General features: G+C 36.4%; 1 protein-coding gene across 46 annotated transcripts in view; it reads left to right on the top strand.

The window, feature by feature from the left end:
- The window catches only part of SNAP91 (synaptosome associated protein 91), a 155,515-nt gene that overhangs the window by 108,106 nt on the left and 24,060 nt on the right, over positions 1-23,349 (top strand). For 24 of the 46 annotated variants that reach the window (XM_078369676.1, XM_078369647.1, XM_078369657.1 and 21 more), the window contains 8 exons: positions 6,394-6,501; positions 7,132-7,395; positions 7,613-7,690; positions 7,854-7,925; positions 8,336-8,419; positions 9,583-9,666; positions 18,472-18,606; positions 20,249-20,398. In XM_078369676.1, the coding sequence (XP_078225802.1) occupies positions 6,394-6,501; positions 7,132-7,395; positions 7,613-7,690; positions 7,854-7,925; positions 8,336-8,419; positions 9,583-9,666; positions 18,472-18,606; positions 20,249-20,398 (975 nt within the window). The remainder of the gene's footprint in view (positions 1-6,393; positions 6,502-7,131; positions 7,396-7,612; positions 7,691-7,853; positions 7,926-8,335; positions 8,420-9,582; positions 9,667-18,471; positions 18,607-20,248; positions 20,399-23,349) is intronic. The other 22 variants (XM_078369665.1, XM_078369661.1, XM_078369649.1 and 19 more) reach the window with 3 other exon arrangements.

Below are 23,349 nucleotides of genomic sequence, written 5' to 3'. Positions count from 1 at the left end.
AACTTGGATCATCTGTAGTTTTGGAACTCCGAGAAAACATCTGAAGCATCACTTGAAAGGCTAATTGAAAACAGATTTAAGTCCGTCTTTGAAATGATTGTCTAAAAATATGCTTTCCGTGGAAATGTAAATTCTGACTCACTAAAATATCTTGGACTCTGCCAGTATAATATGCCAGGACCTGATGAGCCATGTGAAGCTGATTTATTCATATATGTATCCCCATCTTTGTGGTGCTAATGTCTGTACCTAGAGAAGTTCTCATATCAAATATATACATTAAGTGATGTTATAGTCATTATAGTTTTGTGTATCTTCATTACCATATAACATATTTCCCAGAGCATTTTGAGAATATGGTAAAGAAATTGGAGGAAGAAAATGGTGAGAACAGGAGAGATTTGGCAGGCTTTAGTGTAATCAATATGTACCCCTGGGAAGATGCATTTAACACACTGTCACTTACGACTCTGCTACATGCCATGTCTCTAAGGTTGGCCAACATCATCCAAGATAAGGAGCACTCAACTAGACACAGCATTGTTTCCACTGCTTTGCAAAAGTTTCCCGCTGCCTTGCTGCACTGTCCTTCTTATTACAGGAGAAACCTGTTTATAAAAGAGTAGGAGAGAAGGAATTGCAGACCCTTGAATGAAGAGTCACCCATGGTTTGGCATAGTGGCTCATGTCCGTAATCCCAGCACTTTGGAAGGAGACCAAGATGGAAGAATTGCCTGAGCTCAGGAGTTTCAGACCAGCCTAGGCAATATAGTGAGACCCTGTCTCTGTAAAATAATTAAAAATTAACCAGTTGTGGTGGTGTGCACCTGTAGTCCCAGCTACTTGGGAAGCTGAGGCAGGAGGATTGCTTGAGCCCAGGAAGTGGAGGTTTCAGTGAGCCATGATCATGCCACTGTACTCTAGCCTGAGTGACAGAGCAAAGCCCTGTCTCAAAAATAAAGTTAAATTTAAAAGAGTCACACACTATAGAGGGTTAGGTTTTTATTTATGCCCCTATACCCTTTGAAACCAAAAATTTAAGTTTTAGCTTACAATTCTAAAATCAACTTCTTTCCTCTTCCTTCCACAAATCTAAATCTGCTAGGAAATTCTTCCACAAATCTAAATCTGGTAGGTCAAAGTTGTTTAGGCCTGACTTAAGGTAAGATAAGCCTCTTGACCTCCTTTGCCCTCAGTTCTCCCATCTATACTATAGGAACCTTGGTCTAGAGGATCTCTAAGGTCCCTTCTAGCTTGAAAGTACTGTAATAATAATATGTAATACACTTAGTAAACGTATTTAACTTAAAATGTATCCTTTTCCCTCCCTCTATTATTGGTGTTGCTGCGGGTAGTTTCTCATAGGCTTGTCTTAACAGTAGAACTCTAAGGAAAATATGAACGGGATGCACAATAATTTTGTGCTGAAACATTTCTATACCTTAGCTGTTTAGATTTTTTGTTTTCAGTCCACTTATGAGAAGGTGATTACTTCAAAGAAATCAATCAACTCTATCTTACTTCCTGCATAGCCCTCTAGAATAATAAAGCCTAAGATATTTCTTTGAAATATTCTTTGTGGTATTATGCTGTTTGTGTTTGTTATTTATTTCTGCTTTGACTATATTCATCAAGTAGAAAAATCTGTATGTTTAGAAAATTTTCATGATGGCATTCTTTTTATCTTTAAATATAAGCTTAAAGGGTGAGTACTGCAGAGGATCATGTAACTTAGTGCCAAAGAATGAGACTGTCCTGGGCCAGGTGCAGAGGCTCACATCTGTAGTCCCAGCACTTTGGGAGGCCAAGGCAGGCAGATCACAAGGTCAAGAGTTTGAGACCATCCTGGCTAACATGGTGAAACCCTGCCTCTACTAAAAATACAAAAAATTAGCTGGGTATGGTGGTGGGCACCTGTAGTCCCAGCTACTTGGGAGGCTGAGGCAGGAGAATTCCTTGAACTTGGAGGCAGAGGTTGCAGTGAGCCAAAATTGTGCCTGGGCAACAGAGTGAGACTCCATCTCAAAAAATCTGGCTGAGAAATGAGTGTACAATGACAATTATATTTAAAAATCTCATCATAATTGTTTTATTGATCTGTATACTTCTAAAACTGTCTCCTGGCCTCTGATAGCTGTAAAATCTCCATCCTTTATGTTCAGGAGTCTATATGTATCGTTATCTGTCTTGGGATTTTCTCTAATTTCTTTCATTGCCTTCATTGGTTTATAAGAAGTTATTCAGAGATTTACGTTTTTAATAAAAACCTAAGCTAAAATCTCTTTGGCTACTTTGTGTGGCCATTTTTTAAATATTTTGTATCTCTACAATGGGCAAGGTAGAACTCTAGAATAATCAGAAAACCGGTTATGTTTTGTTTAACACAGCCTAACTTTACAACTTTAAAACATGCCTTTTTGAGGTCCTATGCAATATGTACAGCAACTAAGTAGATTTCTTTAAAAATAAAGCTTAATGGATTTGAATTTCAGAAAAATGGCTAATTTCATGCCTATGAAATTTTAAAACTGTTTAATGAATTAGTACTATATTTAAAATTAAAATTTTTACAATAATAATTATTTATAACAGAAATATTCAGATTGATACACAAATAATGTTTTAGTCATTTCAATGTACGTAGTTCATCATGTAAGTCACTAAAAATTTTTTGTCAGATACATTTATTAAATGCTTCATTTATTAAAGTGAACTTTTAAGAAATGAGATCTGCTTTTTATGATCCTGCAGAACAGGATTGCAAGGCAGTATTATGCTTTAAAAAATTAGTAAAATTTATAAATATTCATAAAAATAAAAGACAAAATTCTTTAAAATGTCCATTTTTATATCGATGCTTATTTTACTAACAATAACACATTGATTTGAACAACTCAGGGTTTTTCTAAACATTGGAGTGCTAAATTGATGCCAGTTCCTCTGAACACCAAGAAGGAAACTCTTTCAATCAGCTGTGTCAATTTGTGAGCAAATCTTCATGAGTTTGGTAGTCTGCAAACATTAAACCAAGTGGCTGGAAAACCAGAGAACTCACCTCACAAGCCTGATCCTATGGGGACATGTTGGTCAAAAAACTAAGTTAGCCAACCTTCCTTAAAACCAATGCTTGGGCACTTTCTACTAGATTTCATGTAAAAGCCTTATAACCTGGGACCTTTGGGGAAGAAAAGGAACCAGAATGTGACCCTTGGGCTGTTGAGAACAATTGAACCCTTTGTTCCGAGTGTGTGATTTAAAATGGCTTATGTGGCCAAAGTAGATGGGGAGAATAGGTCAGGCTGGGGGAAACAACAGCTCTTAGATTTGTGAGAGGTAGTCAGTCACAGGATAAAAAGTTTGAGGGGAAAATTCTTTCTTAGAGTGCTAGATGGGAAAAAAAGACTAGTCTGCACAGTCAGATCAGTTTATGGATTAAGGCCTAGACTGAGTCCATAATTGAAGAACAGCAGGAGCATGCATTTCCAGGAAATAGCACTGGTTGAAAAACTGACAGAATGTAGAAATTAACTGCAAGTGGGTAACATGAAAAAGAAAACTGAACTGGAAATAGCTTTAGTTTGCAATACTGGAAAGATAATGCTGCCATTAATGAAAAAAATCGATATTAAATAAAGTTTTGTTTTTTTAACAAATTCAGATTTTATTATCTCACAGTTCTGGTGGCTGGCTGAGCTCAGTTGGTCAGTTCTCACTCAAGGTCCCCTTTGTGGCTGCAATCAGACAATGATTGTGCCTGGTACCATCTGCACACTCATTCATGTCTCCTGTGAGTCTGGGAAGATTCAAACAGCTGGGGGTGGGAACACCTGCAGCTCCTATTTTTAAAGAAAGTTCTGAGAGTTGTAGATGAGTTATGTTTAGTTTTAAGTAACAAGAGAAGCATTTAAAGGAGATATCTTGCTAACAAGGGAATTTTTTAAAAACCCTCTTCTGAGAATGTAACTATAACAATATGGGCTTTTTCTCTACTTACACATAAGTGATAACCCAAAAGGGTCAGCCCACAAATATCTATTTGATCCATGGCACTAATGTAACTGATGTTTATTCAAGGAGGGAGTAATATCATAGAATGAGGCACATTTCATAAAAAATGCAGTACAGTAGCTAAACCCACAAAGCTCAGTCAGACAGCTTTGAGCCAAATCCTAACTCTGCCATTTTCTGGCTCTGTAACATTGGTCAAGTCATCAGACTTTTTTTAAAAAGTAATTTTTAATTGAAGAATTAAACTTTGTGTGTGTGTGTGTGTGTGTGTGTGTGTGTGTGTAATGTACAACATGATGTTTTGAAGTATGTATCATTGTGGAATGGCTAAGTTGAGCTAATCAACATATATCCATTACTTCACTTACTGTTTGTGGTGAGAACACATATGCTGTAAGCTTTGGTTCTCTTATCTACAGAACAGAGATAGTGGAATCTACATCACAAGATAGTTACAGATATTAAATTTAATAATGGCAATATATATGACTGCTATTACTGTTTCTACTCTTTGCAATATTATTGGCCTCAGTTCCAAACTTTATAGGAATAAAAAGAAAGAAAACATCTGACCTGACTCATGGCAAAATATTTACAGCCCTCACAACCTCTTTTCATACTTGTCTTATATTCTTCTGCCCCTCTCTTAGGGAGTGTGTTGCTCTAAGTCCTCTAGTATCCTTAACATGTCATTTAGAAAGTTGGCCTAACCTATCCCTTAATACATTCTTCATTCTTTAGTTTTATTTATTTGGCATCTCAGCCTACTTGTACTCAAAATATATATATTCCTGGCTGGGCATAGTGTCTTAGGCCTATAATCCCAGCACTTGCAGAGGCTGAGGCCAGAGGATCACTTGAGCCCAGTAGTTAAAAGCTATAGTGAGCTGTGATAGTGCCACTGCACTCCATCCTGGGCAACAGAGAAAGACGTTGTCTCTAATAATAAATGAATGGAACATATATTTCCTCAGTATAACAAGAGGAGCAATCAGATCAGACTAATCCATAAGATATGAATAACTGATGTCCTGTTGTCCCTTCTAGAGATATTTGTGATTTGGTAAAGGGCCTTTTAACCCAAATAAGTATCTAGTTTAATGTTTGTTATTCCACATAAAACTAGAACTCAGCATTACTGAAGAGTGTTTCATACTGAGTTTGGGACATGCCAGGTCAAACCGAGAAACAGTTTCTTGACTATAGCATGTCCGAGAGTCTAATATACTAAGTAAATCTCCAAGGAAGAGGATATACTGTGTAGCACTTCCCAAGTATATATGACAAGTTATTTTCATGATGGAAGGAACAGTGTTCTGAGAAACATAAGTAGATATTGCTATAGACAGTATTTGGAGGTGGGAAGTCTAGCAGGTAAGTGACAGGTTCTAGGTGAGTGCTGGTCCCCACTCCCCAGGACTTTCTTCTCCTAAGCCTGTCATGCTTATGATTACTTGATTCCTTCTATACTTTTGAAACTATAGCATCTCTATGCAAGCTCCAGGACTTTTTACCTTAACTAACATTGTTTGTTGATAGAAACACATTGGGAAGCATTTGTACACATCAACCATTTGTAAATTGGGCATTTATAAACTGTGGCTGCTTGTATATTAACAATATTCTACTATAAATAATAATACACTTATGGTCTTAAAATATGAAACTATAGTTTTAATCTGTTGGAAATAGATTATTTTCCAAATAACTAGAAAAATATAATTGTATTATGGTGTCATACCCTAATTTTATCTATCTATATCTTTAAAATAAGTTATTGGTTACATTTAGAAATGCTTTTCAAGGATAGTGAAGACTTAACACGTAGGAGTGCTTAGTAAACCTTTAATGTTAACACTGTAATTTTGCCTGTACTAGATTATAAAAAAATCTTAAAACTAGAATTGTTTACATTGTCATTATATATTTAATTGCATTGGCATTAAAGAAGATATCATATTTGCTAGAAACTATGAGACAGGGACATTTTAATAACACAGTGTATCAGTATTACCTGGATGAGAAAGTTTAATGTCTTAAATTACATAATAAAATTATTTTTTATTTTAATTTTTACATCCATTAATTTCTAATGATACATAAAACATGCTTCTCAAGCCCTTATACAATGAGAATGTCATTACCTTTTGGATCCTATTAGGCCTCAGCAGTATCAACACTATATCACTTGCATGTTAACTAACATGAAGTTGTGCAAAGAATAATTGTTTTGTCACCACCAACAGTGCATGGGCCATAAAAATGCATTTTAAAAAATTCATGTTGTATAAGGGAGCCTTATTCACAATTTAACTTGGTTCTTTTACTATATTTTCTTCTCTTTTTATTCCTTTAATTTCTATTGTTTTAAAAACTGCACCCAAGATGCCTTTGCAGCTTCTCCTGGGGAGGCCCCTGCAGCATCCGAAGGGGCCGCCGCACCAGCTACCCCAACCCCTGTAGCAGCAGCACTTGATGCATGTTCAGGAAATGGTGGGTTTAAAGTCATTAGCCAGTCTGTTATTTTTCTGTCCTAATGTAAAACCCCCGTAGTTAGATGTGGCCATATGTTTTTCTAATTTTATTTTCTTCTGAGTATAAAATATCATTCATCGTAACTGAATAAATAATGCCAGCATTTAAAACATTAAGACAATGAAGTACATACTTATCAAAATTGACAATTTCTTAAGATTGACAATTTTTGTCAGTGCAAGTATGCTGTCTTAATGTTTTTTTTTCTAATGCTATATTGTACTCTTGTAACATTGAGTTCAAATATATTGGCATGTTTTAATAAATTTTCAAAGCTACCAGATTGACCAAATTAAGTGAAGATTTGGAGGATAGCAATCTCTGATCCTAGACTGTAGGTTAATCTTACAGCACTTTGCAAAGTGCTTTAGTTTCCTAACTTGTGGTACCTACTAAGTTTTCCTTTTTCTTTAGAAAAACATTCTAGTCACTAACCCCTGCCAGTAACATAGTAGTTAAATCCAAGGAGCCTCACACCAAGCTAATGTGTAAATATCTGTGTAGGGTGTCTCTTGCCATAGTTATGATGCTGTCTTTTGCCTCTTTCCTTACTGATGCTGTGTGTGTCTCCACTTTCCTTTCCAAAAGACCCCTTTGCCCCATCTGAAGGTAGTGCAGAGGCTGCACCTGAGCTGGACCTCTTTGCAATGAAGCCACCTGAGACCAGTGTTCCTGTAGTTACCCCTACAGCTAGCACAGCCCCTCCGGTTCCCGCAACTGCTCCTTCTCCTGCTCCTGCCGTTGCAGCTGCCGCTGCTGCCACTACCACTGCCACCGCCGCTGCCACCACCACTACCACCACCTCCGCTGCCACCGCCACTGCTGCTCCTCCTGCTCTAGATATCTTTGGTGGTAATTTTTTGTTATTGTTGTCAACCTCTTCAGTCTGGTGGATTGAATTCTGGTCCTTGAGATGCACTGCATGAAGACTGTATAATTAAATGGTTCTCTAGAAACCATTTGCCGCTTAATTCAGAATTCTGAAAAGTGCTAATTCAGGACTGAGAAGTGATGCTGTTTCAGGCTTGTTGTTCAAGTTGAGTAAAGTCATGTGTATTCTTGGTCTTAGATTTATTTGAGTCCGCTCCTGAAGTTGCTGCAGCGCCTAAGCCAGATGCTGCTCCTAGCATAGACCTGTTTGGTACAGGTAAAACCAAAGCAACCCTTTTTTTCACTTTCGTTTCTTAGATGTTTTCCTGATTAAGCTCTTTATACTCACCCATGATAATGCATTTGTTAGATTTTTGACTTTGATTTCAGCTTTCTACTACTTACCTCTGCTTGGTTTTGGTTTGTTTCACTTTTGGAAGATGCTTTCTCCTCTCCACCACAAGGGGTCTCTCCTGTGCCCGAGAGTTCTCTCACTGCTGACCTCTTATCCGGTGAGTGCTTTGCCAAGGTCAGGCCTTCAAAAATGTCTGGTGGAAGTAATGCATGGACAGAAGAATATGACATGTGGGTTTTTCTTGAGTTCTTTTAAATTTAAAACTTACTTAAAAAGAAAAACTCCCCCTTAGGACCATCATCAACTGGTGAGGATTAATATTTCAAATCTAAGGCTAGTGAATAGAGAAAGTTTTTTCACACTAAAATGACCTCAAGGAGTCAAATTTTATTTTGTACCAGAAAATGTGTATTTTAAAATCTGTTTGCTTTTCTTTAACTGATAAGATTGTCTACAGTCTTTCTGCCTGGAGTGAACCATAAAACCCCAAGATGCCATTTGTCAAGGCTCATGGTTTTCTTTTCTCTTGGGTGACATGCACTTTTTCCTATCTGTGCTTCACTGCAGTGGATGCGTTTGCAGCACCATCTCCTGCAACCACTGCCTCGCCAGCAAAGGTGGATTCTTCAGGTGTCATAGACCTTTTTGGGGGTGCGTATTTCTCTTCCATCAACACTTAAGGAAGGTTTTTTCTTCAGAATAATTTTGAGATCTATTTTATTACATTTCATTATTTTTTCTTTAGACTATATAAAATTACTTCTGTCTCTTAAATGTAAACTCAAGTTTTTAAGATCATTTTCATTTCTTCACTATCATCATCTTCATCCTCATTATTTCATTATAATTTTCAGTGCATGACCTAACAAAACACATAATTTTTCACTTGAAGTCTTTATGTTTTCAACTGTTTGTTCATCTAATGTAGAATTACCTGACTGGAATTTCCTTCTACTGTTCTTCCTTGGTGATCTTGATCTGTTGCCTAAATCAACATCTCTAAGTTCTTAAAAGCAAAATAAACATGATCTATTAATAGATAACTTAGAAATGAAAGCAAGCCAGTTAAAACTGAAAGCATAAGGTCTAGATGTTGTCCATTATTCTGTAGGTTTATTTATATTAAGTTTAATGTTTTACTATCCTTACAAAGAATTAGAAGGATTGGAAATGTATTGCTGATTTAAATATATTTTCCTCTCCTTTATGTGTTATCTGAGGGCAGGAAGATGCACTGAATTAAGTCTTGAGCTAAAATATCATCCTTAGAAAGTTCAACCCACATTGTATACCTCCTGTACACTGAAGCATCATGGACATTCCATGATGGGTACATGAGAAATACAAAGATGTCACAGTCTCTGACATTTGGGGGCTCAACACTTGTGTCAAATAAACACTAAACCTTGATATATAGGTACAGATAATATTGCTGTTCCTTGAATTAGTTTATTAATTCTTTTAAATATTCAATAGAATTCTAAATGGAAAAAATCTGTTTCATTACCTTTAGGTAAAATGTTTAAAACTTTGCTTCTGTTTTGACAGATCACAGGGTTTAGTAAAAAAAAATTTATTCTTAAAAGAATTCTCTTAATATTACAAGGAGGTATTACTTGTTAATATTTTAGAACTCTCTTTGAGAGAATAAACCAGTCAGAGCATAATTCATGTGATCATTTCACATACCCACAAAAGACCAGCTCACTGTACACTGTCATGTCTCTGCATTTCTCTGCATAATACTTCAATTACTTACTGTACTTACTATTTACACTTTCTTACTTTTCCGCTGCACAATGGATAATGGATAGATGCATTTGGAAGTAGTGCCTCTGAGCCCCAACCTGCACCTCAGGCTGCTTCTACTTCATCAGCATCGGCAGACCTACTAGCTGGTAATTAAATTAAAATGGTGTTTTGTAGAAGTTAAATTTGGGTATATTTTTATAAACAAGAAATATTACATAAATTGCAGGGTGCATGTTATATCTTTCTTTCAAGATGTGAAATTGAGGGAGTGGGACAAGGATTGAAAAACTGACTATTGGGTACTATGCGTATTACTTGGATGACACGATCAATCATACCACAAATTTCAGCATCACGTAGTACAGCCATGTAACAAATCTGTCTGTACTTGTCCCCCCAAATCTAAAATAAAAGTTGAAATACTTTTAAAAAATGATTTTAAAAGACATGAAACTAGAAATTAAGTCATTGTACAATAGAAGTTTGATTATTTCTCAGGGTTTTATGAAACTGGTCTTAAAATCGCAGCTGTATACAAGCCACCCTTGTGGCTTTTTGGATGCTCCAAATATGCCTTAGCTTCAGTCAACATGTTTCTTTTAGTTTATTTAAAATGTAATATGCTTATGTAGCAATTTTTGTCTTGTAGTGTCTATGCCCATCTTTTTTTTTTTTAAGGAATTTGTGGGGAAACGTACCATGATGATTGAATATAGGTTTATAACATGTGAATCACTCCATGAGAAACTGTTACAGAGGCCTATCATTGAGTCAAAACTGCCATTACATAGGCTACTTTTTAAAAATAAGATGATCATTTTTCTATGTGAAAACTCATGGGTGATCCCAGTTCAACAGGGTCATTGTGTGAAATAGATTGGTACCAGTTTGCCTAGGATTATTGCTTGTGGCCTAGGTAGTATATATTGGAATAAAAGGAAACAGTTCAAGGACTCAAAAACAGTAAAAGCCAAGTATTGGGAACAAGACAAAGTGTGTGCTTAATGATAGCCTTGACCTAGAAATTATTATTTTCATAAGCAAAGCATTATGAAAGACCAGTTGCAAGACCACAATAGTAAGTTTAATTTCAGATTATTAGTCAAACTCACAAGACATTGTTGGCTTACCTTACTCTAATTTTACTTAGAAGGGCACATAACAGGAACCACAACAGTAGTATCACAGAGAACTCAGACACTCAGATGCAGCTTCTGAGGTTCCTCCACAGTCACCACAAGGGATGGATTTTGGTCCTCAGGTTGACAAGGGGCTGATGAGAGCATGGGCCACATCACCACTGAGAAGCTGCCGTGCATGTCTGAAGTCTCTCATCTTAAATTTTGTGCTAGTGCTAGCCATGTAAACTTTGATAGAGCATATGAATAGTTCCCTTTTTTTTTTTTTTTTTTTTTAGCGTGGCTGTAGCCATAAAATTACAAGTTATACAATAAACAATCCTGGCATCAGGTACAGCAAAGTAAGGAACATTTTTACTTTGATTAGTAGTGAGTAATGGCAGATCCTAAAGGAACCTCATCAGCCTTCAGGATTGTAGGAAGTTTGAGTTGAGGTCAAATCTTTCCTCAGGAAGCTGAAGCAGATAGTCATAGCCCAGCTATTAACCTTTCCTTCAATCAGTAATTCAGTCTGGCTATTTAACAGTCTTTCCCAGGGGGCAATAGTTCTCTAGTGTCTTTCCCATTCTTTCCACACTACTTGATCAAACATGACAGTCTTGCAGGCTGAAACCACTCACACTAGTGACTACCACTAGGTATTTTCTTCAACAATGAAGAACCCGGCTCCACTGTGAAGTTGCAGAGATGGTAAGAGGCAATGCATTTAACACAAACCACAGCTGGTTACTTGGGGAAATAAACAGCTAGTTTGCCTAGTTTTTCCTCCAGGCCTAGATATTCTTATATCGGCTTCAAATTAAACCAATAAATTTCATACACATGTTTGGGGTTCAGCAATAAGATTTTAACATGCCACAGAAATAGCATAGTTTTAAATGTCTATGGAATTCATGACCTTGTTAACTTTAAAATGAGATTAGTGATTACAAACATTTTGCTTTGATGTTATAATTAAGGTTAAAACAGCTGGTAAAATAAATGTTCTGGCCTTTCACAGAAGTCTATGACTTCTTTCTTTCTCTCTCGGGTATCCCATTCCCTTGCCACAGATCTCAAATGGGGATTTGCAGCCTACCAGGCAGGAGCCTGGCGGAGTGGTCAGCCATTGTTGACCACCTCCAGCGCTGCACAACCACATTGTCTACTCCAGGGTCCTCCTCCACTGTGGCCTCTCTGTGCCCTCCAAGGCTAGAACCTGAGAGATTCTGTTTCCAAAAGAGCCCAGGACACTAAAAACTGGAGCTGAAAGGCCAATCAAAGCCTGTGGTAAAAGGGAGTGTTCCCATCCAATTCCAAGTCAGAGGTCAGTAACAGAACAAGAGATTTGACCCTGAGGAGATAAGATCTAAAAACACACCTGGAACAAGCCTGAAGGGGTTTGTCACCTGCTGCCAGGTACAATTGCACATAGCTGTGTCACAACTGCACAGCTTGGTACATGGACAGGTCCAGCAAAGGAAGTGGACAAAAAAGTATGTTAGTTCACTTTACAAAAAATAAAATTATTCAATTGTGTTATCCATTCTGAAATCTTAGTAAAATGGGGTGGAAAAGAGGAGAAAATCAGCAATGAAAATAACAATGTCATCTACATAGGTCTCATTTACTGCTCACTTTCCATTGCTTCCTTGTGACTCTTTCAGTGATAGGAAGAGTTATATATTGTGTACACTTTCTTATTTCTCTCTTTTCTGTTTAAATAAATATTTAATGTAAATTGGTATAACTGGGTTTTAATGTCTCATTTGCTCTCAAGACAATTTTTGTAATTTAATTATACATATGTCAGTGCCTGATTTATTTGGTACAATGTGAAATATTATTTCACCTTATAGCCTGACATAAGGGGTTGGGCACAGTGTCTCACACCTGTAATCCCACCACTTTGGGAGGCCGAGGTGGACAGATCACTTGAAGTCAGGAGTTTGAACCAGCCTGGCCAACACAGTGAAACCCCATTCTCTACTAAAAGCAAAAAACAAAAATAAGCTAGGCATAAGAAATTTTAACATACTTATAATTTCTGTAGGGCTTAATTTTGGGGACTACATTTTCATACTTTCCTGTTTTCCTATAGAAAAATATTTCTCATACTTGTTCAAGTATCAAAGCATCAGGAAGTCATATTCTCACTAAAGAACATCATGGAATATTGATATAATTCTATCCTGTGAACTAGGAGCAACTTTCCTAGCCAAAAATGAAAAATGAAAAAAATTCTGATAAACACAATATAAAATCACAGTCACATTTATATATGTAACCTAGCTGATAGTTGGCTGTTTCTGAGTTCTCACAGTTCTCATACATTTTTTGTTTAATGCATATTAAGTAGGACAAATATTTGGGGCACTGTGTATAGTAATTTATAGTGAAGCTTAGCATTTATATTATATTTGTGTGGTGTTTATTTGGAGGAGGGATCAGCTAAGTCCAGTCTGTTGAAACTAAGAGAATTTTAAAAAATAAATAAATAAATGAGCCTAGTCATAGATAGCAAGCCCACAAATATGATCAGAATCACAGAGAGAGAAGAGAGAAAAAGATTCTCTAGAATCTTGTGATTGCCTATTAGGAACAGAAAGAAAAATAATACGTAGACACTGTCATGAGAGGGTAGACTGCTCAAAGGGAACCTTGGTCACTGGACTAAGTGCCTAAGATTAGATTTTTTTTGAGGGAACACATTTACATATGAATCATAAAGGTAAGGCAATAACTATATATTATATTAAATGCTAAAATGATAGAGATTTTAAATCAAAAATTAAGGACCATCTTAATATTGAGGAAAAAGCTTTGTCAGAAATTGGTATGTATTTTGAAACTATAAAACAAAGGCTAATTGGATGGTCTCTTGAAAATGAACCTGTCATAAAAACTATACTTCTTTATTTCTAGAACTGTCCGATAATACCAATTCCAGAATTAAACAGTACTTAAAATATTGCCTTAGTCTTCTTCTACCTCTTGAATAAAAATTTTAAGGTGTTTGGTGCATGCAGTGTAGTAAAATGAGAAAAAATTCTGGAGAAGACAACTTCCAATGAGGCCAGACTAGAAAAATAAGTCTCAAAATAATGCAGAAAGAGAAGAATGGGGGAAAGGGGAAGCGGAGGGGAGAATCCATAACAATACCAATGAGTAATTTTCTCCAAGCCATTAAGATTACGGTTAGGATACAGATATTATCCATATCTCAGGTAGGGTCAGAATGAAAACTTGAAAGTTAAATTTTTAACTAATAAAAGTAAATATTTCATACATGAAGAGTAAAGCTGTCAAACTCTGTTCAAAATATATCAAATGAAAATATAGATGTTTGAAAGTTAGAGGCTGGTTCCTGGATGACAAAGGTAAAAATGGACTATTAAGGAAGTTAGGTGTGTTGAAGAATATGCCTAACATCTGAGGTTGGCATCGAGTAGGACAACCATGTGTTCTTCCTTAATAGACACAATTTTAGGGTGACTGTACCATAAATCTGTAGTAGTATGAGAGTATGTCATATCCTATTTCTAATTGCAAAGAAAGGGGACTATATGGTCCAGCCTATGAGGCCCTTGTAGTTTTGCATTTGTTCTCTTAACCACATTAATTTCATAAAATGAGCTAAATATGTCCTTGAACTGACTTTAAAATACAAACATGCCCAGTGTGGAATTAAAAAGTAACAATTTCCTCTAAAGGGAAAAGCCTACAGAGGATCAATTCTATCATCCTGTGTGGGAGTGTGTTTATCAATAGTTTTAAAATTGTACTCTTGGAACTGAAACAATATGATGTATTATATGGACTGTGTAGGCTATGACAGACAGACTTGATATATCTGAATCAATAGGACTCATTAAGTGTGTAGGCTACTCGCCTTTAGAAAGATACATTCATAAGACTAATCATCTGTGATTAAAAGCAGTGTGTCAACAGATGGTTGAGTACCTGAAAATAGGTGGCTCTTCACTTATAGTGTGGGACAGTTCAAATATGACTACAGGACACATAAAAGCCTTACCTTATTTCCAATTCCATTCCATAGAGCACGTTTCTTTTTGTTTTTATTTTTATTTTTTTAAAGCGACAAGGTCACCCTCTGTTGCACAGGCTGGAGGACATTAGTGTGAACACAGCTCACTGCAGCCTTGAACTGATGAGCTAAAGCAGTCCTCCCACTTCAGCCTCCTGAGTAGCTGGGACTACAGGCACATGCCATCATGCCCCCTGTCTAATGTATATACATAAATGAGGTCTCACTATGTTGACCAGGCTGGTCTCAAGTTCCTGGCCTCAAGTGATCCTTCTGCCTCAGCCTCCCCAAGTGCTAGGATTGCTGGCATGAGCCACCATAGGCACCTAAACATCTTTCTTAATATAAATTAGAACCACATAGAAAGATTAGTTGTTTAGGTTTTCCTGTTAACTCTCTTCCAGGGCCCTACATCTTTTCAGTGAGTTAACAGGAGGAATTCCCCAAACTCTTCATTAACGTCTGTAATGTTCCTGTTCAGTTCTTCATATAGCAACTGATTATTTTTTTGAGATAATCCCTTGGTCATCTTATATCACCTAAGAGCTGTTTAATTATTCTAGGCTTGTGAGGGCACTTACTTCATAAGAACTGAGTATAATGGGAAAAAGTCATCCTGCCAGATCTCTGAAAATTTTATAAATGTATAGGAAGGATACCACTACAGCGTTTTTTCTGGATGTGGGAAAGAAGCTGTGTGGTACAGTGGCAAAGAGTTCAGACTCTGGAGAATTCCTGTGTGGAATCCTGGATCAGCCATTTGACTTCATGTGACCTTGGACAAATTATCTAACATCTCTGATCTTAGCTTTCTCATCCTTCAACCTCATGTGGTTATTATAATGATCAAATAAGCTAATATGTGTTTTAAATTGAACCATTTAAAACTGCTGTTTTTCTAGGACCAAACAGTCAAATATCAGCCATTCGTGTAGTTCATATGGCTCACCCTAAAAGAGGAAATCAAAACAGTGCCTGGTACTTGGTGAGCCCTGTGCCAATGTTGGCTTTACCTTTAATTTTTTTAGAGAAGGCACTATTTTTTTCAGTGAACAGCTTTATTCACTTATAGATGGATTCTTTTTTTTTTTTTTGAGACCGAGTTTCACTCTTGTTACCCAGGCTGGAGTGCAATGGCACAATCTCGGCTCACCACAACCTCCGCCTCCTGGGCTCAGGCAATTCTCCTGCCTCAGCCTCCCGAGTAGCTGGGATTACAGGCACGCGCCACCATGCCCAGCTAATTTTTTTGTATTTTTAGTAGAGACGGGGTTTCACCATGTTGACCTGGATGGTCTCAATCTCTTGACCCTGTAATCCACCCGTCTTGGCCTCCCAAAGTGCTGGGATTACAGGCGTGAGCCACCGCGCCCGGCCCTATATATGGATTCTTAACATAAAGTGGATATAGCACTAAGCAGAGTGTCCTAAGTAAATGCACTCTTTTTCTTCCTTTTACTGAATCTTGTCAGTGTGTTAACTTCTCTTTTTTTTTTGAGACAGAGTCTTGCTCTGTTGCCAGGCTGGAGTGCAGTGGCCTGATCTCGGCTTACTGCAACCTCTGCCTCCCAAGTTCAAGCAATTCTCCTGCCTCAGCCTCCTGACTAGCTGAGACTACAGGCGCACACCACCACGCCCAGCTGATTTTTGTATTTTTAGTAGAAACGGGGTTTCACCATGTTGGCCAAGATGGGCTAGCTCTCTTGACCTCATGATCCGCCCACCTGAGCCTCCCAATGTGCTGGGATGTTAACTTCTCTTTAAGTGATTTCTTCTAGCCATGAGATGACAGGACTGAATCAGATGATCCTGAGGCCATTTCCAAAACTAATGTGCTATGATTTTAGAATAAATGGTCCTTCCGTGGCCAAGTTTTAAGAAGTCAAGGGTCAAGTTGTCTCCACATTCACCTATAGAAAGAGAATCACACCACAGAGCAGCTGCCTAAAGTAACTAGACATATTCCAATTTGAGGTGCAGGATAATGTTTTTTAGAAACTGACATTAATACAGCCACCAATCTTCCTAAAATCGAAATGGTCACATTCACAAAAATAATTACTTTTAGCCTACTTTTGCTGGGCTAAGGTCTTCCTGATTTAGAGGATGGCTTCTTCAATAAAGAAAATTACGTAATGCTTATGTCATTCAAATACTAAAATCACTTAAAGTAGCCAAAACAAACTGTAAAGATAATCTAATAAATAACTTTTTTCCTAAATTAAATTTTTTAATACACATATGAGGAAAGTCTAAACCCACATCACTGTCAATTTATAGGAATAATGTGACTTGAACAGCATTGCTACCTGCTTTAGAAAATAGTAGAGAATTTTAGTGGAAGTCATTTTCAAAATTATAAATCAATTCTATGAAATATAAACTTAAGGATGTTTTTGAAACATTGTTTTTGCAAGCAGTTTGTGAAGAGACAATGTGGCTGGATTTAAAAGGAAAATATACTAAAACTGTATATAGGAACATCTTCTGGTAGTATTTAATTATATAATAGAACATCATTCAGTGTCTTGGTAAGAAATCACTTCCTTCACAGGTTGTATGTTTTTGTACAACAGCAATACAGAGTGACCCCTGCTTCTGTTTCTGTTTGTTGATTGAGAGAAATGTTTTGCTTCCAGCCCTCAAAGGATAAATACTTAATTTGAATTTGGATTACTTTACAGTAGTCTTTGATTTATTCTTACCTTTTATATTCAAAAGTGTCCTTCATTTAATAAACATTAATTCAGTGTTTTAGGCACCGTGCGGGATGTTAGTGGGAAAGACATAAAAAGAAGACACAGATCCTGGCCTTAAAAAGCCCTCCTGGGTTTGGAGTAGGGGCAGTGGGGATAAATACATGTAATGGGAGTAGAATGGGGTTACGTATTAGGTGCTGCGGATACTTGTTGTGTATATGGGGATATGGGCGGGGTGTAGCTTGAAGTAGGTAGTAATGTGAGGGCAAGGAAGTCTTACCAGAGCAGGCATCTGACACTGCAAGTGGTGGATCACAGCTGCAGCCTGCTTTGCAGAGATGTGGAGGGTCCAGTGGGTAGAGACAGAAGGACCCATTCACTACACAAAGGAATTCAAATTATATGAATTGAAAAACTATGGGGATCTGATAGAAGATTTTAGAGAAGTAAATTTGTCAATATTTTCACTTGGAAATATCGCTCTGGCTGCACTGTGGAGACTAGATTGGAGGAGATCTAGACTAGAGACAGTACGCCATCCCACTCCATGACTGTTCATGAATCCAGAGAGCAGTGTTGCAGGGACCTGAACTGGTGATGACAGCAGTGGGGCTAGAACATGTATGATAGATGTTAAAGATTTGATGTGTATTTTTCTGATTTGTATTTATATTTTATTATAATTTGTAGTAAACATTTTCTAGAAACCAGATATTATGATTTGAAGAAACATAAAATTTAAATGTAATGAGACTATCTGCATTTTAACCCTAGTAATGCCTTCCTTGTTTTTTATACTGCATTGTAATAATAGATTTGCTTGCTATCAGTTCTCTTAATAAAGGTATATATTCTTGTGTGCTGTCTTATTTCTAATTAAATTAAATCTCTCATTAATGCATGTCAGACATCAAAATATTATACTTGAACAACTTTTCAGAAATGAGCTTCTCTGTTTCACTTACTGCTAATCAACATGCAGTCAATTCCTTTTCAGTTTTCCATAATTTTTTAAAATTTGTTTTTATGGCCTTTACCAATCTTTATGTTGTTTCTGCTTATGTTTTTCTGGAACTTTTTTTTCAGGATTTGGGGGTTCTTTCATGGCCCCTTCCCCATCTCCAGTGACTCCAGCTCAGAATAACCTGCTACAGCCCAATTTTGAGGCAGCTTTTGGGACAACGCCTTCAACTTCCAGCAGCAGCTCCTTTGATCCATCAGGTGAGTCAGTGACTTTCAAACATTCTTTTTATGTTTCCTGGTAATAAAAAATAAATCCTACCTAAGGTTAGTATGCGATCAGGAAATTTACAGCAAGCAAATATTGACTGATAATTTGGTATATAAAACATTGATAAATCTCTCATTCAATAACTTAAAATTTACAGTACATATTGGTATCCATAAGAATAACCTGCACTCCTTTCTCTGTTTCTGTTTATTTTTAGCAGAAATCTAACTTAACCCACACACCATCTATTGCATGAGCTTACATGCACTTGGTTTAGAGATGGTTAAAGGAAAACAAATACTTTGTACTAAATCTTTGTACAGTGTTTGAATATGTGAACCCTCCCGCTGCTGTTGCTTATATCCTCTGAAGCCTGCATGGCCCTTGGTTTTATGAAGTTGAGACACAAATAGTATTCTTTGCCTGCCTTTAACCTTTCATCACTGCTGTCATTTTGTTTGTATTCTCTTCCATTCTACTCTTCCCATGCTGGGTCCTTACTACAAATTTTCAATTGGTGAGTTTTTGGCAATTAAATGTGTTTCAGAAACACCCTAAATATATCCTCTGCCTGACAATTTGGTTGCTTCTATTGCCAGTGCCTAGTTGAATGCTGTCCTTTTTCACTTGAAAATTATTGTATAGTAGTTGTTGTCATAGATATGCGTAGTTTTTGATAAAATTTTACAATTACAAAGTTGTTCACACAGATAAGATATTAGCAATATCTTATGCAAATGCTGTGTGTCTGCATTTTAAATGAACTTTCTGTATTCTAGGAACTGAACAGTTAATAACTTATCATTTTGTGATCAAGAGCCATTAATGATGCATTTGATCCCTAATACTTAAAATAGTGTTTCATGTACTTACACCCTTAGAATCATAACCAAAAGTGATTACTCTAATGAGAAAGAAAAAAATCAAAATTATTGCTTCTAAAATGTGATCAACTTTTTCAGGTATCTATTACTAGATGCTGATTGTTATATCAGATTTTATTTTGTTTCCTAATTTTGTAGGAAGCTAACAGATGCATTATTTTCTCATTTAAGAATTATTTTTAAAGTAAACATCTTAGGTTTTCAGAGTACATTATTTAGACTTTGCCTTAAAACACATTAGAATATTTTTGCTATTTTCTTAAATAAGAGCAACAATGGCAATATTGAGTGCCTATATAAAGCAAGCATTAACAAACACATGATATATATCAACTAATTTAATGTTTATAACAAAGTCATCTATTGGTCATACTCTCCCCATTTACAGATAAGACAACTAAAAAGCTCATAGAGGAACTTTCACAAAGTCTTATAGCCAGTGAGGCATGCAGCTGAATTGAAGCCCAGTTCTGGCTGCAAAGTCTGTGTTCATTCCTGTACATTATACAGATTTTTTTTCTGTCTTTGTTCATGTTCATTTGTATTTTCATACTTTATGAGTAGACATATGTCAACATGTTCTTCTTGGTGTTTTAGTCATGAAAAGTGTGAATTACATGCCTTCTTTTTATAAGATTGTATATTCACTTGTTTCCATAGCTTATCAAAAGACAGTTTTACTTTTAAGTTTGCATATGATCTTGTTTTTGTTTTCAGTTATTCTGAACCTAGTCTATTTGATTTCCAGTGTTTGATGGTCTAGGTGATCTTTTGATGCCAACCATGGCACCAGCTGGGCAGCCTGCACCTGTCTCAATGGTACCACCCAGTCCTGCGATGGCAGCCAGCAAAGCCCTTGGGAGTGATCTTGATTCATCTCTTGCCAGCTTAGTAGGCAGTGAGTAATGTAGTTTTGTTTTGTTTTTTAACTGAAGCATATGTGAATTTTCTCTCTCTCTCTCTCTCTCTTTCATTGTCTCTTATGTTTTGTTTCTGGATTCTCTTATGAGTGAATATAGTAGGGAAGGAATAGAAATACTTAGTGCTTTAACCAGTGCAGGTCCTTGGAATGCAACAGTTCCTATGTCATTGGCTCACAAGCAATACCAATGTCATTTTAATCTACATTATTAAAGATATAACAAGGGAGCATATACAATTATGAAACCAAGTGTATTATGTGTAATAAGCACTTAACTTTCCATTATATTTGGAAATAAGAACATAGAATGACTTATATAAAGTACAGCATCTTTCTTAATTGAGTATCCAACTAAGTTGCAGTCATTTGTTCAACAAATATTGAGCACCAAGCATTCTTCCAGGCTCTAGAGATAAACCAGTGAGCAAAACAGTTTAAAAAAAAAACAGATAAAAATGTCTGTTCTTATGGCACTTGGGAAGGGCAGTCACAACTTTAAAATAAGTAAATTGTATAGTGTGATACATCATACGTTCCATGGAGAAAGAACAGACAAAGGAGAGTTAGGAGTGCTACAGGGTAACAGTTAGAGTAAGCCTCACCAAGGAGGTAAAATTTGAGCAAAGATTTTGAAGGTAAAGGGGTAAACTATGTGAAGATCTAAAGAAGGACATTTGCAGGAAAATGAAATCGTCAGTGCAAAGGCTTTGAGGAAGAAGTTTGCCTTGGAGAATCAAGGGACATCCAGGAGATGAGTGACTAGAGCTGAGTGGGCGAAGGAGAGAATTGTAGAGAGGAAGGCAGTTAATATAAAGATCGGCCTTTGCATTAATTCTGAATTTTGTATTCATGTGAATGGGTTTGCCGGTGTAGATATATATCATTATTCAAGGCAGTATCGAAAGTTTAGCAGATCACTGTTACAGAATTCTTTACCTGTGCATTTGCCTCTGGACATATGTTTTGTTTTTCATTCCTTCCCTGTGGTCTGAGCAACTGTGAAAATGCTTTAATGACACCCAGGGAGAGGTTATTGGAATACTTCCTCCTACACTAAAATTTCATCTCACTGAGTGATTGCATTTTCTGCATACTGTAATCTATCCCCTTTTGGAAATAAAGGACTCTCACTTCCAGCTGCTGAGAGTGCCACCAACACACAGCCTTCAGCTGTCAACCACCTTTGAGAATGATCCCAGCTGAAAGAAGCTAATGCACTACAGCAATAGCCAAACAATCTGGAAAAAGAAAAAATCTGAAGTAATCATGTTTCCAATTTCAAAACTTCTACAAAGCTATAGTAATCAGGACAAATGGTGCTGGTATAAGGATAGACACACAGAACAATGGAGTCAAATGAAGATCCCAGAAATAACCCACATGTATATAGTCAAATTATGTTTGACAAAGATGCCAAGACCATTCAGGAAGGGAAAAGACATTCTTTTCAGGAAAAAAAAAATTGGGGAAAGACTAAATAACTTCATGCCAAAGAATGAAGTTGTACCCTTTACTTATACCAAAAAAATTAATTCAAAATAAGTCTTAATACAACCAATATAGGAGCTAAATCTATACTACTTTTAAAAGAAAATGTAGAAGAAAATCTTTATAACCTTAGATTAGGTTATGTTTGGTTTCTTAGATATGACACCAAAAGTACAAGAAACAAAAGAAAAAATAAGTAAGTAGGAATACATCAAAATTTAAAACTTTCGTACTGTAGACAATACCATTAAGAAAGTGAAAGGACAAACCATAGAATGGGAGAAAATATTTACAAATCATTTTTGGGATAAGAGACTTCTACTCAGAATAAAGAACTCTTACAATTCAATAATGAAAAGTCAAATAATGCAATTTTTAAAATGGCAAAAAATTTACTTGAGTAGACAGTTCTCCAATATGCACATGAAAAGATGCTCACCATTATTCATCAGTGAAATGCAAATCAAAACCAAATAATACATCACTTTGCATCCATTAGGATGGAGATAATTAAAAAGACATATAACCAGCGTTGATGAGAATGTGGAAAACTTGAAACTCACAACATTGCTGGTAAAAATGTAACATAGTTTAGCTGCTGTAGTAAGAAGTCTGACAGTTACTCAAAATGATAAACATAGATTATCATATAACTCAGCATTTCCACTCCTAGGTGTAATGGAGTGGAAATGAAAAAGTGCATGCACTCAAAAACTTATACACGAATGTTTATAGTATCGTTATTCATGATAACCAAAAAGTGGACCACCCTAATGTTCATCAGTTGATGAATGGATAAACAAAATGTGATATATCTACATAATAAAATATTATTTGGCAATAAAAAGAAATGAAGTACCAATACATGCTACAACTGGATTTACTGTGAAAACATGTTAAGTGAAAGAAGTCAGTCAGAAAAGACTGTGTACTTTCATATGTGATTCCATGTATATGAAATGTCCAGAATAGGCAAATGCATAGAGATAGGAAGTAGATCAGGTACTTCAAGGGGCTGAGGGAAGTGGAGAGGAAGAGGTGTGACTGCTAATTGGTACAGGGTCTCTTTTTGTGATGACAAAAAAGTTCTGTATTAACCTTGTGAATAAACTAAAATCATTGAATTATGCACTTTAAAAGGGTGAAGTTTGCTGTACAGAAGCTCTGGAGTTTAATTAGATCCCATTTGCCTATTTTGGCTTTTGTTGCCAATGCTTTTGGCGTTTTAGCCATGAAGTCCTTGCCTATGTCCTGAATGGTTTTGCCTAGGTTTTCTTCCAGGGTTTTTATGGTGTTAAGTTTGATGTTTAAGTCTTTAATCCATCTGGAGTTAATTATAGTGTAAGGTGTCAGGAAGGGGTCCATTGTCTGCTTTCTGCACATGGCTAGCCAGTTTTCCCAACAGCATTTATTAAATAGGGAATCCTTTCTCTATTGCT

The sequence above is a fragment of the Callithrix jacchus genome, chromosome 4 (genome assembly GCF_049354715.1).
Source record: "Callithrix jacchus isolate 240 chromosome 4, calJac240_pri, whole genome shotgun sequence".
In the NCBI taxonomy this organism is placed as follows: Eukaryota; Metazoa; Chordata; class Mammalia; order Primates; family Cebidae; genus Callithrix; species Callithrix jacchus.
Note: the sequence above shows the minus strand (reverse complement) of the source record. Positions and strands in the feature narration are given on the sequence as shown.